Source organism: Salvelinus fontinalis, chromosome 31 (genome assembly GCF_029448725.1).
Source record: "Salvelinus fontinalis isolate EN_2023a chromosome 31, ASM2944872v1, whole genome shotgun sequence".
NCBI lineage: Eukaryota > Metazoa > Chordata > Actinopteri > Salmoniformes > Salmonidae > Salvelinus > Salvelinus fontinalis.
In genome coordinates, this window is record NC_074695.1 from 387,560 (window position 1) to 405,318 (window position 17,759).

At 49.6% G+C, this 17,759-nt stretch overlaps 1 protein-coding gene across 7 annotated transcripts in view; it reads left to right on the forward strand.

The window, feature by feature from the left end:
• Positions 1 to 17,759, forward strand: part of tfe3a (transcription factor binding to IGHM enhancer 3a) — an 86,108-nt gene that overhangs the window by 39,963 nt on the left and 28,386 nt on the right. For 6 of the 7 annotated variants that reach the window (XM_055891061.1, XM_055891066.1, XM_055891065.1 and 3 more), the window contains 2 exons: positions 5,885 to 6,125; positions 12,393 to 12,617. In XM_055891061.1, the coding sequence (XP_055747036.1) occupies positions 5,934 to 6,125; positions 12,393 to 12,617 (417 nt within the window). In that variant the 5' untranslated portion in view covers positions 5,885 to 5,933. The remainder of the gene's footprint in view (positions 1 to 5,884; positions 6,126 to 12,392; positions 12,618 to 17,759) is intronic. The other variant, XM_055891062.1, reaches the window with a different exon arrangement.

Consider the following 17,759-nt stretch of genomic DNA (forward strand, 5'->3'; position numbering starts at 1 on the left):
GGGTTAACACCCCTACTCTTACGATAAGTGCCATGGGATCTTTAATGACCTCAGAGAGTCAGGACACCCGTTTAATGTCCCATCCGAAAGACGGCACCCTACACAGGGCAGTGTCCCCAATCACTGCCCTGGGGCATTGGGATATTTTTTAGACCAGAGGAAAGAGTGCCTCCTACTGGCCCTCCAACACCACTTCCAGCAGCATCTGGTCTCCCATCCAGGGACTGACCAGGACCAACCCTGCTTAGCTTCAGAAGCAATGGCATCACAATACCCCATAATGACATCACAATACCCCATAATGACATCACAATACCCCATAATGACATCACAATACAACATAATGACAAAGCAAAAACAGGTTTTCAAGAAATTTTTGCAAATGTATTTAAATTAAATTCAGACCCTTTGCTATGAGACTCGAAATTGAGCTCAGGTGCATCCTGTTTCCATTGATCATCCTTGAGATGTTTCTACAACTTAATTGGAGTCCACCTGTGGTAAATTCAATTGATTGGACATGATTTGGAAAGGCACACACCTGTCTATATAAGGTCCCACAGTTGACAGTGCATTTCAGAACAAAAACCAAGCCATGAGGTTGAAGGAATTGTCAGTAGAGCTCCGAGATAGGATTGTGTCGAGGCAAAATTCTGCATCATTGAAGATCCCCATGAACACATTGGCCTCCATCATTCTTAAATGGAAGAAGTTTGGAACCATCAAGACTCTTCCTAGAGCTGGACGCCTGGCCAAACTGAGCCATCAGGGGAGAAGGGCCTTGGTCAGGGAGGTGACTAGTTTGATTAGCTTGCTAATCGATTATCATTCACACCACAGTTGCTATTTTCGGTAGCTAGTTAAACATGACAAACTGACAAAGATTAGTATCGTATCGTGCATGGTTTAGCACATTCACAATTAATATTAAACAGCAGAATGAAACTGGCTAGCTAGCTGGCTATAACATTAACTGTATGCTACTGGCTAGCTAGCTAGCTGTTTATAATGTTACCTGAATGCAACTGGCTAGCTAGCTGTTTATAACGTTACCTGTATGCAACTGGCTAGCTAGCTGTTTATAATGTTACCTGAATGCAACTGGCTAGCTAGCTGTTTATAACGTTACCTGTATGCAACTGGCTAGCTAGCTGTTTATAACGTTACCTGTATGCAACTGGCTAGCTAGCTGTTTATAACGTTACCTGTATGCAACTGGCTAGCTAGCTGTTTATAACGTTACCTGTATGCTACTGGCTAACTAGCTAGCTGTCTAGCGAACAATAGCTAACAATGAAAACAACTTTTTCGTTTGAGCCAATAATATAAGCTCATTCTTGGCATTTTAACTGTAGACTCTTACCGGTGTATGAATTATGATGATTCACAGCAAACTGAGACACTTAAATAATAATTTCCACTCGGCTTCAACCAGACTGCTTTTAGCCACAGAAGACAGAACTGTGTCGATACCAGCAGCTCTATTCAGGACAACACTGTTATTGCGGCAGATAGCCTAGTGGTTAGAGCGTTGGGCCAGTAACCAGCAGGTAGCCTAGTGGTTAGAGCGTTGGGTCAGTAACCAGCAGGTAGCCTAGTGGTTAGAGCGTTGGACTAGTAAGCAGCAGGTAGCCTAGTGGTTAGAGCGTTGGACTAGTAACCAGCAGGTAGCCTAGTGGTTAGAGCGTTGGACTAGTAACCAGCAGGTAGCCTAGTGGTTAGAGCGTTGGGCCAGTAACCAGCAGGTAGCCTAGTGGTTAGAGCATTGGACTAGTAACCAGCAGGTAGCCTAGTGGTTAGAGTGTTGGACTAGTAACCAGCAGGTAGCCTAGTGGTTAGAGCGTTGGGTCAGTAACCAGCAGGTAGCCTAGTGGTTAGAGCGTTGGACTAGTAAGCAGCAGGTAGCCTAGTGGTTAGAGCGTTGGACTAGTAACCAGCAGGTAGCCTAGTGGTTAGAGCGTTGGGTCAGTAACCAGCAGGTAGCCTAGTGGTTAGAGCGTTGGACTAGTAAGCAGCAGGTAGCCTAGTGGTTAGAGCGTTGGACTAGTAACCAGCAGGTAGCCTAGTGGTTTGAGCGTTGGACTAGTAACCAGCAGGTAGCCTAGTGGTTAGAGCGTTGGACTAGTAACCAGCAGGTAGCCTAGTGGTTAGAGCGTTGGCCTAGTAACCAGCAGGTAGCCTAGTGGTTAGAGCGTTGGGCCAGTAACCAGCAGGTAGCCTAGTGGTTAGAGCGTTGGGTCAGTAACCAGCAGGTAGCCTAGTGGTTAGAGCGTTGGACTAGTAAGCAGCAGGTAGCCTAGTGGTTAGAGCGTTGGACTAGTAACCAGCAGGTAGCCTAGTGGTTAGAGCGTTGGGTCAGTAACCAGCAGGTAGCCTAGTGGTTAGAGCGTTGGACTAGTCAGCAGCAGGTAGCCTAGTGGTTAGAGCGTTGGACTAGTAACCAGCAGGTAGCCTAGTGGTTAGAGCGTTGGACTAGTAACCAGCAGGTAGCCTAGTGGTTAGAGCGTTGGGCCAGTAACCAGCAGGTAGCCTAGTGGTTAGAGCGTTGGACTAGTAACCAGCAGGTAGCCTAGTGGTTAGAGCGTTGGGCCAGTAACCAGCAGATAGCCTAGTGGTTAGAGCGTTGGGCCAGTAACCAGCAGGTAGCCTAGTGGTTAGAGAGTTGCACTAGTAACCAGCAGGTAGCCTAGTGGTTAGAGTGTTGGGCCAGTAACCAGCAGGTAGCCTAGTGGTTAGAGTTGGACTAGTAACCAGCAGGTAGCCCAGTGGTTAGAGCGTTGGGCCAGTAACCAGCAGATAGCCTAGTGGTTAGAGCGTTGGGTCAGTAACCAGCAGATAGCCTAGTGGTTAGAGCGTTGGGCCAGTAACCGGCAGGTAGCCTAGTGGTTAGAGCGTTGGGCCAGTAACCGGCAGGTAGCCTAGTGGTTAGAGCGTTGGGCCAGTAACCAGCAGGTAGCCTAGTGGTTAGAGCGTTGGACTAGTAACTGAAATGGTTGCAAGATCGAATCCCCAAGCCGACAAGGTTAAAAATCTGTCGTTCTGCCCCTGAACAAGGCAGTTAACACACCGTTCCTAGGCCGTCATTGAAAATAACAATTTGTTCTTAACTGACTTGCCTAGTTACAAAAAGTTTTTTTTTTTAAATTCAAAGAAAATTGAAAGCTTTAGCTACACTTTGCATGTTGTCCATGATGAAAATATGAGTACATGATATATGGATCTTTCAAATGTCCGCGTTAGTAGAGAACAGGATGTGCTATTTGACAGAGAAGCCTTGAGTGACAGAATGGACTCAATTCAATTCAAGGGGCTTTATTGGCATGGGAAACATGTGTTAACATTGCCAAAGCAAGTGAGGTAGATCATATACAAACTCTGTTTCTCCTGAATGTCCCAGCCCCCCTTATTATCTCAACCAATCATGGCTAGGCGAGATTCTGTATTTTCTCTGTGTCTAAACAGCTTTGTGATTTTCACATTTGATGTATATTTACAGATTACATACAGGTTTGTTATTAAGGCACATGAAAGTCCACATGCTCAAAAAGGCATTTCTGCAAAGAAATACATTTAGATGATGAAAAGAAAGTTGGAAAATTAGTCTTAGGCCCAACCAGCTTCAAGAATCGGAGCACAAATGTGTAGAATTGACGCAAACGTGCTTTAAAACTCCAACACGTTATCTATGCCCCATGGCAAAATGTGTAGAATTGAAGGAAATTAACTCTAAAAATGTAAACAAAAATTCTCTCTGCTATCAAGAGGGTGGGACCGCTTAAAATGTTTTGCTGGCGAGGTGGCTAGTTCCGGTTCTGACTGCATTTGTGGGTATGGATGTGGTTACACAGAACCACGGGCTACTGATGAGATCAGAACCACAGATGAGTTCAGAACCACGGGCCACTGATGAGATCAGAACCACGGGCTACTGATGAGTTCAGGGCTACTGATGAGTTCAGAACCACGGGCTACTGATGGGTTCAGGGCTACTGATGAGTTCAGAACCACGGGCTACTGATGAGTTCAGAACCACTGATGAGATCAGAACCACGGGCTACTGATGAGTTCAGAACCACTGATGAGATCAGAACCACGGGCTACTGATGAGTTCAGAACCACTGATGAGATCAGAACCACGGGCTACTGATGAGTTCAGAACCACGGGCTACTGATGAGTTCAGAACCACAGGCTACTGATGAGTTCAGAACCACGGGCTACTGATGAGTTCAGAACCACTGATGAGATCAGAACCACGGGCTACTGATGAGTTCAGAACCACGGGCTACTGATGAGTTCAGAACCACAGGCTACTGATGAGTTCAGAACCACAGGCTACTGATGAGTTCAGATTTTTTGTGGCTCCCATCAAAGTTGCCCGTCACTGGTTTTTCTTTATATTCCCGCATCTCCTCGTCTCGGGTCCTGGGGCTTCCCAGTGACTGAATCAACCAGAATACACTTTGAGAAAGATGATGTTTACAGAAGAGGGTTAGGGTCCTCTGTGTAAGGGGACAAGGGTGTTTAATGTGTTGTTTGTTTTTTAGTTCAGATCCAGGTGCTTCCCAGTGAGTGAGTCATGAGCTGTTATTTCGCTGAATGGAAATGTATCCATCTACATGTGACCACAGAGTCTTGTGAAATAGTCTTCTGTACTTTCAGTTGTCTCTGTCTTGTGTAAACGGACTTCTTCTATAATGTAACTGTTCTAATGTAACAAGCCATCTGAACTCTGACCTCAACTTTGCTACGTATTGTTGTAACTACATAATATCGTCACTTCTATTTCTCGCTGAGGTCTGCCTCTTTATCAGGGAGACTGACTCGTCTTGTTTTTTTATTAACTTTTTATTTATTCAGGGGAACCCCCCCCTTTGAGACAAATGCCTAATTTACAATGGTGCCCTGAGAACAGAACAAATTACATCAATACAGTACAAACTACAAGACAGCTATAAATACAGTACAAACTACAAGACAGCTATAAATACAGTACAAACTACAAGACAGCTATAAATACATTACAAACTACACGACAGCTATAAATACATTACAAACTACAAGACAGCTATAAATACATTTCATCAGGTTATCCTCTCCCCCCTACAGCCTGTTTTAATGTGTTCAGTGCTGTCGGAAATGATTCAGACCCTTTGACTTCTTTCCACATTTTGTTACGTTCCAGCCTTATTCTAAAACGTTTTAAATTGTTTTTCCCCCTTGTTTATCTACACACAACACCCCACAATGACTTTCACTCATTCATTCAAAATAAAAAACTGAAAATCACAAGTATTCAGACCCTTTACTCAGTACTTTGTTGAAGCACGTTTGGCAGCGATTACAGCCTTGAGTCTTCTTGGGTATGACGCTAAAAGCTTGGCACACCTGTGCCTCGACACAATCCTGTCTCGGAGCTCTACTGACAATTCCTTCAACCTCATGGCTTGGTTTTTGCTCTGAAATGCACTGTCAACTGTGGGACCTTATATAGAGAGGTGTGTGCCTTTCCAAATCATGTCCAATCAATTGAATTTATCACAGGTGGACTCCAATCAAGTTGTAGAAACATCTCAAGGATGATCAATGGAAACAGGATGCACCTGAGCTCAATTTCGAGTCTCATAGCAAAGGGTGGGAATACTTAAATAAGCTATTTCTGTTTTTATTATTAATAAATTAGCAAACAGTTCTTAAAAACCTGTTTTTGCTTTGTCATTATGGGGTATTGTGTGTAGATTGATGAGGAAAATATTTAATTTAATCGATTTTAGAATACGGCTGTAACTTAACCAAATGTGGAGGAAGGGGTCTGAATACTTTCCGGATGCACTTTATGTGTTTTTTAAACTGACCTGACTCTGTCCCCCTTCCCTCCGCCTGCAGCCTGTCTTCACCCCCCTCTGATACGGCGTGTCTCTCCTCCAGCTCAGTGATGACGTCTCGGGTGTTGATGAGGCAGGAGCTGATGCGCCAGCAGGCCAGGGACCAGGAGAGGAGAGAGGCCCAGCAGCAGGTCTCCTCGGCCCAGCTACGCACCACCGACTCCTCCCCAGCCATCTCCATGGCCCCAGAGCATACCGGAGCCCGACCACCCCCTGCCCAGGTTCCTGTGGAGGTCCTCAAGGTAAGATCATATGACCACCCCCTGCCCAGGTCCCTGTTGAGGTCCTCAAGGTAAGGTCTTATGACCACCCCCTGCCCATGTTCCTGTGGAGGTCCTCAAGGTAAGGTCATATGACCACCCCCTGCCCAGGTTCCTGTGGAGGTCCTCAAGGTAGGTCATATGACCACCCCCTGCCGAGGTTCCTGTGGAGGTCCTCAAGGTAAGGTCATATGACCACCTCCTGCCCAGGTTCCTGTGGAGGTCCTCAAGGTAGGTCATATGACCACCCCCTGCCCAGGTCCCTGTGGAGGTCCTCAAGGTAAGGTCATATGACCACCCCCTGCCCAGGTTCCTGTGGAGGTCCTCAAGGTAAGGTCTTATGACCACCCCCTGTTCAGGTCCCTGTGGAGGTCCTCCAGGTAAGGTCATATGACCACCCCCTGCCCAGGTTCCTGTGGAGGTCCTCAAGGTAAGGTCTTATGACCACCCCCTGTTCAGGTCCCTGTGGAGGTCCTCCAGGTAAGGTCATATGACCACCCCCTGCCCAGGTCCCTGTGGAGGTCCTCAAGGCAAGGTCATGACTTTCCTGAAGCTCTCGGGGGGCTGTTGGGTTTGCAATTCACTATAAACGCCTGGTCTGTTTGTGTGTCAAAGAAATGACAATTGAAGGGTTCCAGAATTGCAGACATGATAATAAGATACTATAGTGCAGGAGTCCTGCAGTCCCCCAAACACATGGACCATCAGCAACATGGGTATGAATCACATCACTTTCAGCCTGTCCTACCTGTTTCCCTACATCTACTGTCAATACATCATGCCCTGGAGGGGGAGGGCTGGTCTTGAGGAGGGCTGGTCTTGAGGAGGGCTGGTCTTGAGGGCTGGTCGTGAGGAGGGCTGGTCTTGAGGAAGGCTGGTCTTGGGGAGGGCTGGTCTTGAGGAGGGCTGGTCTTGAGGAGGGCTGGTCTTGAGGAGGGCTGGTCTTGAGGAGGGCTGGTCTTGAGGAGGGCTGGTCTTGAGGAGGGCTGGTCTTGAGGAGGGCTGGTCTTGGGGAGGGCTGGTCTTGGGGAGGGCTGGTCTTGGGGAGGGCTGGTCTTGGGGAGGGCTGGTCTTGAGGAGGGCTGGTCTTGAGGAGGGCTGGTCTTGAGGAGGGCTGGTCTTGAGGAGGGCTGGTCTTGAGGAGGGCTGGTCTTGAGGAGGGCTGGTCTTGAGGAGGGCTGGTCTTGAGGAGGGCTGGTCTTGAGGAGGGCTGGTCTTGAGGAGGGCTGGTCTTGAGGAGGGCTGGTCTTGGGGAGGGCTGGTCTTGGGGAGGGCTGGTCTTGGGGAGGGCTGGTCTTGGGGAGGGCTGGTCTTGGGGAGGGCTGGGCTTGAGGAGGGCTGGGCTTGAGGAGGGCTGGTCTTGGGGAGGGCTGGTCTTGGGGAGGGCTGGTCTTGGGGAGGGCTGGTCTTGGGGAGGGCTGGTCTTGGGGAGGGCTGGTCTTGAGGAGGGCTGGTCTTGAGGAGGGCTGGTCTTGAGGAGGGCTGGTCTTGAGGAGGGCTGGTCTTGAGGAGGGCTGGTCTTGAGGAGGGCTGGTCTTGAGGAGGGCTGGGCTTGAGGAGGGCTGGTCTTGGGGAGGGCTGGTCTTGAGGAGGGCTGGTCTTGGGGAGGGCTGGTCTTGAGGAGGGCTGGTCTTGAGGAGGGCTGGTCTTGAGGAGGGCTGGTCTTGAGGAGGGCTGGTCTTGAGGAGGGCTGGTCTTGAGGAGGGCTGGTCTTGAGGAGGGCTGGTCTTGAGGAGGGCTGGTCTTGAGGAGGGCTGGTCTTGAGGAGGGCTGGTCTTGAGGAGGGCTGGTCTTGAGGAGGGCTGGTCTTGAGGAGGGCTGGTCTTGAGGAGGGCTGGTCTTGAGGAGGGCTGGTCTTGAGGAGGGCTGGTCTTGAGGAGGGCTGGTCTTGAGGAGGGCTGGTCTTGAGGAGGGCTGGTCTTGAGGAGGGCTGGTCTTGAGGAGGGCTGGTCTTGAGGAGGGCTGGTCTTGGGGAGGGCTGGTCTTGGGGAGGGCTGGTCTTGAGGAGGGCTGGTCTTGAGGAGGGCTGGTCTTGAGGAGGGCTGGTCTTGGGGAGGGCTGGTCTTGGGGAGGGCTGGTCTTGGGGAGGGCTGGTCTTGGGGAGGGCTGGTCTTGGGGAGGGCTGGTCTTGGGGAGGGCTGGTCTTGGGGAGGGCTGGTCTTGGGGAGGGCTGGTCTTGGGGAGGGCTGGTCTTGGGGAGGGCTGGTCTTGGGGAGGGCTGGTCTTGGGGAGGGCTGGTCTTGGGGAGGGCTGGTCTTGGGGAGGGCTGGTCTTGAGGAGGGCTTGTCGAGGGCTGTTCTTGGTAAGGGCTTTGGAAGGACTGGGTTTTGGGGGGGGGGTGGATTTTGGGGGGGCTTGGGGAGGATTGCGCTTGGGGATGGGAGGGTTTGGGGAGGACTGGGTTTAGGGAGGACTGGGTTTAGGGAGGACTGGGTTTGAGGAGGACTGGGTTTGAGGAAGACTTTGTTGGGTTTGGGGAGGACTGGGTTTAGGGAGGACTGGGTTTGGGGAGGACTGGGTTTGGGGAGGACTGGGTTTGAGGAGGACTGGGTTTAGGGAGGACTGTGTTAGTTTTGGGGAGGACTGGGTTTTTGGGAGGACTGGGTTTGGGGAGGACTGGGTTTGGGGAGGACTGGGTTTGGGGAGGACTGTGTTAGTTTTAGGGAGGCTGGGTTTGGGGAGGACTGGGTTTGGGGAGGACTGGGTTTGGGGAGGACTGGGTTTGGGGAGGACTGGGTTTGAGGAGGACTGGGTTTGAGGAGGACTGGGTTTGAGGAGGACTGGGTTTGAGGAGGACTGGGTTTGAGGAGGACTGGGTTTGAGGAGGACTGTGTTTGGGAAGGACTGTGTTGGGTTAGGGGAGGACTGGGTTTGGGGAGGACTGGGTTTAGGGAGGACTGGGTTTAGGGAGTACTGGGTTTGGGAAGGACTGTGTTGGGTTTGGGGAGGACTTGGTTTAGGGAGGACTGGGTTTGGGGAGGACTTGGTTTAGGGAGGACTGGGTTTGAGGAGGACTGGGTTTAGGGAGGACTGGGTTTGAGGAGGACTGTGTTGGGTTTGGGGAGGACTGGGTTTGGGGAGGACTGGGTTTGGGGAGGACTGGGTTTGGGGAGGACTGTGTTGGGTTTAGGGAGGACTGGGTTTGGGGAGGACTAAGTTTGAGGAGGACTGGGTTTGAGGAGGACTGGGTTTGAGGAGGACTGGGTTTGGGGAGGACTGGGTTTGAGGAGGACTAAGTTTGAGGAGGACTAAGTTTGGGAAGGACTGGGTTTGGGGAGGACTGGGTTTGGGGAGGACTGGGTTTGAGGAGGACTGGGTTTGGGGAGGACTGGGTTTGGGGAGGACTGGGTTTGGGGAGGACTGTGTTGGGTTTGGGAAGGACTGTGTTGGGTTATGGGAGGACTGGGTTATGGGAGGACTGGGTTATGGGAGGACTGGGTTATGGGAGGACTGGGTTATGGGAGGACTGGGTTTGGGGAGGACTGGGTTTGGGGAGGACTGGGTTTGGGGAAGACTGGGTTTGGGGAAGACTGGGTTTGGGGAAGACTGGGTTTGGGGAAGACTGGGTTTGGGGAAGACTGGGTTTGGGGAAGACTGGGTTTGGGGAAGACTGGGTTTGGGGAAGACTGGGTTTGGGGAAGACTGGGTTTGGGGAAGACTGGGTTTGGGGAAGACTGGGTTTGGGGAAGACTGGGTTTGGGGAAGACTGGGTTTGGGGAGGACTGGGTTTGGGAAGGACTGTGTTGGGTTTGGGAAGGACTGTGTTGGGTTTGGGAAGGACTGTGTTGGGTTTAGGGAGGACTGGGTTTGGGGAGGACTGGGTTTGGGGAGGACTGGGTTTGGGGAGGACTGGGTTTAGGGAGGACTGGGTTTGAGGAGGACTGTGTTAGTTTTGGGGAGGACTGGGTTTAGGGAGGACTGGGTTTAGGGAGGACTGGGTTTAGGGAGGACTGGGTTTAGGGAGGACTGGGTTTAGGGAGGACTGGGTTTAGGGAGGACTGGGTTTGGGAAGGACTGTGTTGGGTTTGGGGAGGACTGGGTTTGAGGAGGACTTGGTTTAGGGAGGACTGGTTTAGGGAGGACTGGTTTTGGGGAGGACTTGGTTTGGGGAGGACTGGGTTTAGGGAGGACTGGGTTTAGGGAGGACTGGGTTTGGGGAGGACTTGGTTTAGGGAGGACTGGGTTTAGGGAGGACTGGGTTTGAGGAGGACTGTGTTGGGTTTGGGGAGGACTGGGTTTGAGGAGGACTGTGTTAGTTTTGGGGAGGACTGTGTTAGTTTTGGGGAGGACTGGGTTTGAGGAGGACTGGGTTTGGGGAGGACTGGGTTTAGGGAGGACTGGGTTTAGGGAGGACTGGGTTTGGGGAGGACTGGGTTTAGGGAGGACTGGGTTTAGGGAGGACTGGGTTTGGGGAGGACTGGGTTTAGGGAGGACTGGGTTTGCTTTTGACCACACACGTTTTAAATCGAAGTGGGAGCTGTTGCAGATAGTATGTTACATTTCTAAGGAGGCCGTACATGTTGATGACAGGTCTTACAGTGCACTATAACAACATGATATCTGCCTTTCCTCAATGACTTCCCATCTCTCCCTCTTTCTCTCTCCACTCTCCCCTCTCTCTGTCTCTCACTCTCCCCCCCCTCTCTCTCTCCACTCTCCCCTCTCTCTGTCTCTCACTCTCCCCCCTCTCTGTCTCTCACTATCCCCCCCTCTCTGTCTCTCACTCTCCCCTCTCTCTGTCTCTCACTCTCCCCTCTCTCTGTCTCTCACTCTCCCCTCTCTCTGTCTCTCACTCTCCCCTCTCTCTGTCTCTCACTCTCCCCTCTCTCTGTCTCTCACTCTCCCCTCTCTCTGTCTCTCACTCTCCCCTCTCTCTGTCTCTCACTCTCCCCTCTCTCTGTCTCTCACTCTCCCCCCCCTCTGTCTCTCTCCCCTCTCTCTGTCTCTCACTCTCCCCCCTCTCTGTCTCTCACTCTCCCCCCTCTCTGTCTCTCACTCTCCCCCCTCTCTGTCTCTCACTATCCCCTCTCTCTGTCTCTCACTCTCCCCTCTCTCTGTCTCTCACTCTCCCCTCTCTCTGTCTCTCACTCTCCCCCCTCTCTGTCTCTCACTACCCCCCCTCTCTGTCTCTCACTCTCCCCTCTCTCTCTCTCTCCACTCTCCACTCTCTCTGTCTCTCACTCTCCCCTCTCTCTGTCTCACACTCTCCCCCCTCTCTGTCTCTCACTCCCCCCCTCTCTGTCTCTCACTCGCCCCCTCTCTGTCTCTCACTCGCCCCCCCTCTCTGTCTCTCACTCTCCCCTCTCTCTGTCTCTCACTATCCCCCCTCTCTGTCTCTCACTCTCCCCCCTCTCTGTCTCTCACTCTCCCCCCTATCTGTCTCTCACTCTCCCCCTCTCTCTCTCACTATCCCCCCTCTCTGTCTCACTCTCCCCCCTCTCTGTCTCTCACTCTCCCCCCTCTCTGTCTCTCACTCTCCCTCCTCTCTGTCTCTCACTATCCCCCCTCTCTGTCTCTCACTATCCCCCCTCTCTGTCTCTCACTCTCCCCTCTCTCTGTCTCACACTCTCCCCCTCTCTGTCTCTCACTCCCCCCCTCTCTGTCTCTCACTCGCCCCCTCTCTGTCTCTCACTCGCCCCCCCTCTCTGTCTCTCACTCTCCCCTCTCTCTGTCTCTCACTATCCCCCCTCTCTGTCTCTCACTCTCCCCCCTCTCTGTCTCTCACTCTCCCCCCTATCTGTCTCTCACTCTCCCCCTCTCTCTCTCACTATCCCCCCTCTCTGTCTCACTCTCCCCTCTCTCTCTCTCTCCACTCTCCACTCTCTCTGTCTCTCACTCTCCCCTCTCTCTGTCTCACACTCTCCCCCCTCTCTGTCTCTCACTCCCCCCCCTCTCTGTCTCTCACTCGCCCCCTCTCTGTCTCTCACTCGCCCCCCCTCTCTGTCTCTCACTCTCCCCTCTCTCTGTCTCTCACTATCCCCCCTCTCTGTCTCTCACTATCCCCCCTCTCTGTCTCTCACTCTCCCCCCTCTCTGTCTCTCACTCTCCCCCCTATCTGTCTCTCACTATCCCCCCTCTCTGTCTCTCACTATCCCCTCTCTCTGTCTCTCACTCTCCCCCCCCTCTCTTTCTCTCACTCTCCCCCCTCTCTGTCTCCCCCCCCCCCCCCCCTGTCTCTCACCCCCCCCCTCTCTCTCCATCCAGGCCTCTACTCTAACTAACCCCTGTGTCTCTCTCTCTCTCCTTCAGGTTCAGACCCACCTGGAGAACCCCACCAAGTACCACCTCCAGGCCTCCCAGAGACAGCAGGTTAAACACTACCTCTCCTCCACCGTGGGGAACAAACTGACCAGTCAGACGCTGGGCGCCTCCCCTTCACCTCAGTCCGGATCCGCCCGCGAGCTCCAGCCTGCAGCCAGCAGCACTCCCAGCAGCCCATTGGCTGTGCTCAGCCTGAGCTCCAACAAAGAGGAGGTACTAAATCAAATCAAATCAAATGTATTTATAAAGCCCTTCGTACATCAGCTGATATCTCAAAGTGCTGTACAGAAACCCAGCCTAAAACCCCAAACAGCAAGCAATGCAGGTGTAGAAGCACGGTGGTTACGGGCCAGATCTCTTATGAACAGAACCAGATTAAACTCATTTTGGTCAAGGAATTCGTGAAATAAATTGTATGGTATGTAATGCAATACAATGTATTATTAGGAATCTACCATGTATGTTCTTGACCCGAGGCAACGTGGGCCTGGAGGCTCACTGGTATCTACAATACTCCAACAATTGCCAATTTTTCAACTCACTACGTGTATTCCCCAATTTTTTAAATATATTTTTTGAATAACATAAATGTTCTGTAATTAAAACTGATAAATGTTCTCTCTGCCTCATGGGGAAAAAAATGTGTAGAATTGCAGGATATAAGCTGTAAAGCTGCAACAACAACAAACAAAAAATCTCTCTGCCCCGTGACAAAATGAGTAGAAAGGTGCTAGATTTTCTCTTCGATGCCAAGAGGCGGGCCCTTCAAAATGTTCCTTCCCAGGGGCCCCGAGACTTGGTTTGTCCGTCCACGCACGGCCGAAGTCATAGTAAAAGTTGTTGTATGTTATATTTTTTACATTTTATTTAAAACTCAAGTTGTGTTCCTATTATGACGAGGGGGAGACCCCCCCCCCCCCCCCCCCCCCTGGCCCCAAAACGGATTCCCCGGCCCCGAAACGGTTTCCCTGGCCCCGAAACGTTTCAGGACCCCTGTTCTACTCTACATGACAATCACCTCTGTTTTATGCAATACATTTCTATAACGTTGTATAATCGTCAACTCACACCACATCCTTTCAACACGCTATGACCTAAATAATCAAACTTTATTCTATCCAACAAAACATAATGCAATTACGTCTAGAATATCCTCCATCTGTAAAATATTCATTTTAACCACATCTTACATGTTCGTTCCATGTATATATATATATATAATACGCTGTCTTGGTCTTTCAGTTCCTTTAAAATTCAACAGTAGTTCGTTCCCCCTGTAATAACAATAGCATGTTGTTGGAGACAAGTCTCACGGTGTGGCTGGTCTGTCTCCTGTCTCCTGCACCTTTCTCTGTGGCTCAGTGTGTTTGGTTTCACATTAGCCTGTCTGTCTGTCTGTCTCTCTCTGTCTCTCTCTGTCTGGCTGGCTGGCTGCCTGTCTGTCTGTCTGTCTGGGGCTGGTTTGTCTCTTGTCTCCTGCACCTTTCTCTGTGTCTCAGTGTGTTTGGTTCCACATTAGCCTGCCTGTCTGTCTGTCTGTCTGTCTGTGTATGTCTGTCTCTGTCTGTCTCTCTCTGTCTGTCTGTCTGTCTCTCTCTCTCTCTCTGTCTGCCTGTCTCTGTCTGGCTGGCTGGCTGTCTGCCTGTCTGTCTGTCTGTCTGTCTGTCTGTCTGTCTGTCTGTCTGTCTGTCTGTCTGTTTGACTGGGGCTGGTCTGTCTGTCTGACTGGGGCTGGTCTGTCTGTCTGTCTGACTGGGGCTGGTCTGTCTGCCTGTCTGTCTGTCTGTCTGGCTGACTGGGGCTGGTCTGTCTGTCTGTCTGTCTGTCTGTCTGTCTGTCTGTCTGTCTGTCTGTCTGTGTGTCTGTCTGTCTGTCTGTCTGTCTGGGGCCTGTCTGTCTCCTGTCCCCTGTCCCCTGTCTCCTGTCCCCTGTCCCCTGTCTCCTGTCTCCTGTCTCCTGTCTCCTGTCTCCTGTCTCCTGTCTCCTGTCTCCTGTCTCCTGTCTCCTGTCTCCTGTCTCCTGTCTCCTGTCTCCTGTCTCCTGTCTCCTGTCTCCTGTCCCCTGTCCCCTGTCTCCTGCACCTTGCTATGTGTATTCAGTACAACAGTATTCTGTCAAATACAACAGTTCCAGGCTAATGACCTCTGCACACTTCACACCACAGAGACTGTAGTTAAAGGTGTACTCCGCTGTCTGTTGGTCTGTATTCATCCTGAATAAACACATTACATAGCAGATTCAAGATTTTTTTGTTTGGCACTTCTGGAGTAAAATCGAATTAATTTGCCACTGAGGGGGATGAAAAAAGTTGTATTAAAATGGAATTTAACTGGAATTTAAATTCAGTTGGTCAAAAAAAGGTCTTACTCAGACAATAAGGAGGGTTTGGATTTCAGGAAGGAAGGAGAGAGCCTGAACAAGCCATGTGGTAGAATATTTCATGGCTTGAGAATTTGTGGCTTATTCATAAAGTGCTGTGTGGAGTGTTTTAGTGAGGTTTTCTATGTATGACTCACCCTGACTAATCCGGTCTAACACGCTATCTCAGTCTGGCTGTATGTCTGACCCAAGGTACCAGAGAGACCAGGTACCAGAGAGACCAGGTACCAGAGAGACCAGGTACCAGAGAGACCAGGTACCAGAGAGACCAGGTACCAGAGAGACCAGGTACCAGAGAGACCAGGTACCAGGGAGACCAGGTACCAGGGAGACCAGGTACCAGGGAGACCAGGTGTCAGGGAGACCAGGTGTCAGGGAGACCAGGTGTCAGGGAGACCAGGTGTCAGGGAGACCAGGTACCAGGGAGACCAGGTACCAGGGAGACCAGGTACCAGGGAGACCATGTACCAGGGAGACCATGTACCAGGGAGACCAGGTACCAGGGAGACCAGGTACCAGGGAGACCAGGTACCAGGGAGACCAGGTACCAGGGAGACCAGGTATCAGGTAGACCAGGGAGAAGGCCAGCATCCTGGAGTCGCCCCTTCACTGTTGACATTGAGACTGGTGTTTTGTGGGTACTATTTAATGAGGGCCAGTTGAGGACTTGTGAGGCGTCTGTTTTTCAAACTAGACACTATAATGTACTCGTCCTCTTGCTCCGTTGTGCAACGGGGCCTCCCACTCCTCTTTCTATTCTGGTTAGAGACAGTTTGCGCTGTTCTGTGAAGGGAGTAGTACACAGCGTTGTACGATATCTTCAGTTTCTTGGCAATTTCTCGCATGGAATAGCCGTAATTTCTCAGAACAAGAATGGACTGACGAGTTTCAGCAGAAGTTTTTTGTTTCTGGACATTTTGAGCCTGTAATCGAACCCACAAATGCTGATGCTCCAGATACTCAACTAGTCTAAAGGAGGCCAGTTTTATTGTTTCTTTAATCAGGACAACAGTTTTCAGCTGTGCTAACATAATTGCAAAAGGGGTTTTCTAATGATCAATTAGCCTTTTAAAATGATAAACTTGGATTAGCTAACACAACGTGCCATTGGAACACAGGAGTGATGGTTGCTGATAATGGGCCTCTGTACTAGAGGTCGGCCGATTATGATTTTTCAACGCCGATACCGATTAATCGGACGATTTTTTTTTTTTGTTTGTAATAATGACAATTACAACAATACTGAATGAACACTTATTTTAACTTAATATAATACATCAATAAAATCAATTTAGTCTCAAATAAATAATGAAACATGTTCAATTTGGTTTAAATAATGCAAAAACAAAGTGTTGGAGAAGGAAGTAAAAGTGCAATATGTGCCATATAAAAAAAGCTAACTTTTAAGTTCCTTGCTCAGAACATGAGAACATATGAAAGCTGGTGGTTCCTTTTAACATGAGTCTTCAATATTCCCAGGTAAGGAGTTTTAGGTTGTAGTTATTATAGGAAATATAGGACTATTTCTCTCTATACAATTTGTATTTCATTAAGCTTTGACTATTGGATGTTCTTATAGGCACTTTAGTATTGCCAGTGTAACAGTATAGCTTCCATTACTCTCCTCCCCGCTACCTGGGCTCGAACCAGGAACACATCGACAACAGCCACCCTCGAAGCAGCGTTACCCATGCAGAGCAAGGGGAACAACTACTCCAAGTCTCAGAGCGAGTGACGTTTAACCCCGCTAACTAGCTAGCCATTTCACATCGGTTACACCAGCCTAAACTCGGGAGTTGATAGGCTTGAAGCACAGCGAAGAGCTTCTGGCAAAACGCAGGAAAGTGTTGAATGAATGCTTACGAGCCTGCTGCTGCCTACCACCGCTCAGTCAGACTGCTCTATCAAATCATAGACTTAGTTATAACATAATAACACAGAAATACGAGCCTTAGGTCATTAATATGGTCGAATCTGGAAACTATCTTCTCGAAAACAAGACGTTTATTCGTTCAGTGAAATACTGAACCGTTCCGTATTTTATCTAACTGCAATGTTACATTGCACAACCTTCAATGTTATGTCATAATTACGTAAAATTCTGGCAAATTTGGCAGCCCAAACTGTTGCATATACCCTGACTCTGCGTGCAATGAACGCAAGAGAAGTGACACAATTTCACCTGGTTAATATTGCCTGCTAACCTGGATTTCTTTTAGCTAAAGATGCAGGTTTAAAAATATATACTTCTGTGTATTGATTTTAAGAAAGGCATTGATGTTTATGGTTAGGTACACGTTGGAGCAACGATACGCACCGCATCGATTATATGCAGCGCAGGACACGCTAGATAAACTAGTAATATCATCAACCATGTGTAGTTAACTAGTGATTATGATTGATTGATTGTTTTTTATAAGATAAGTTTAATGCTAGCTAGCAACTTACCTTGGCTTCTTACTGCATTCGCGTAACAGGCAGAGGCTCCTCGTGGAGTGCAATGTAATCAGGTGGTTAGAGCTTTGGACTAGTGAACTGTAAGGTTGCAAGATTGAATCGCCCGAGCTGACACGGTAAAAATCTGTCGTTCTGCCCCTGAACGAGGCGGTTAACCAACCGTTCCTAGGCTGTCATTGAAAATAAGAATGTGTTCTTAACTGACTTGCCGAGTTAAATAAAGATTAAATAAAGGGGTCCAAAAATACAGATTTCCGATTGCTATGAAAACTTGAAATCGGCTCTAATTAATCGGCCATTCTGATTAATCGGTCGACCTCTACTCTGTACGCCTATGTAGATATTCCATAAAAAATCTGCCATTTCCAACTACAATAATCATTTACAACATTAACAATGTCGACACTGTATTTCTGATCAATTTGATGTGATTTTAATGGACAAAAAATGTGCTTTTCTTTCAAAAACAAGCTCATTTCAAGGTGACCCCAAACTTTTGAACAGTAGTGTATATGTGTG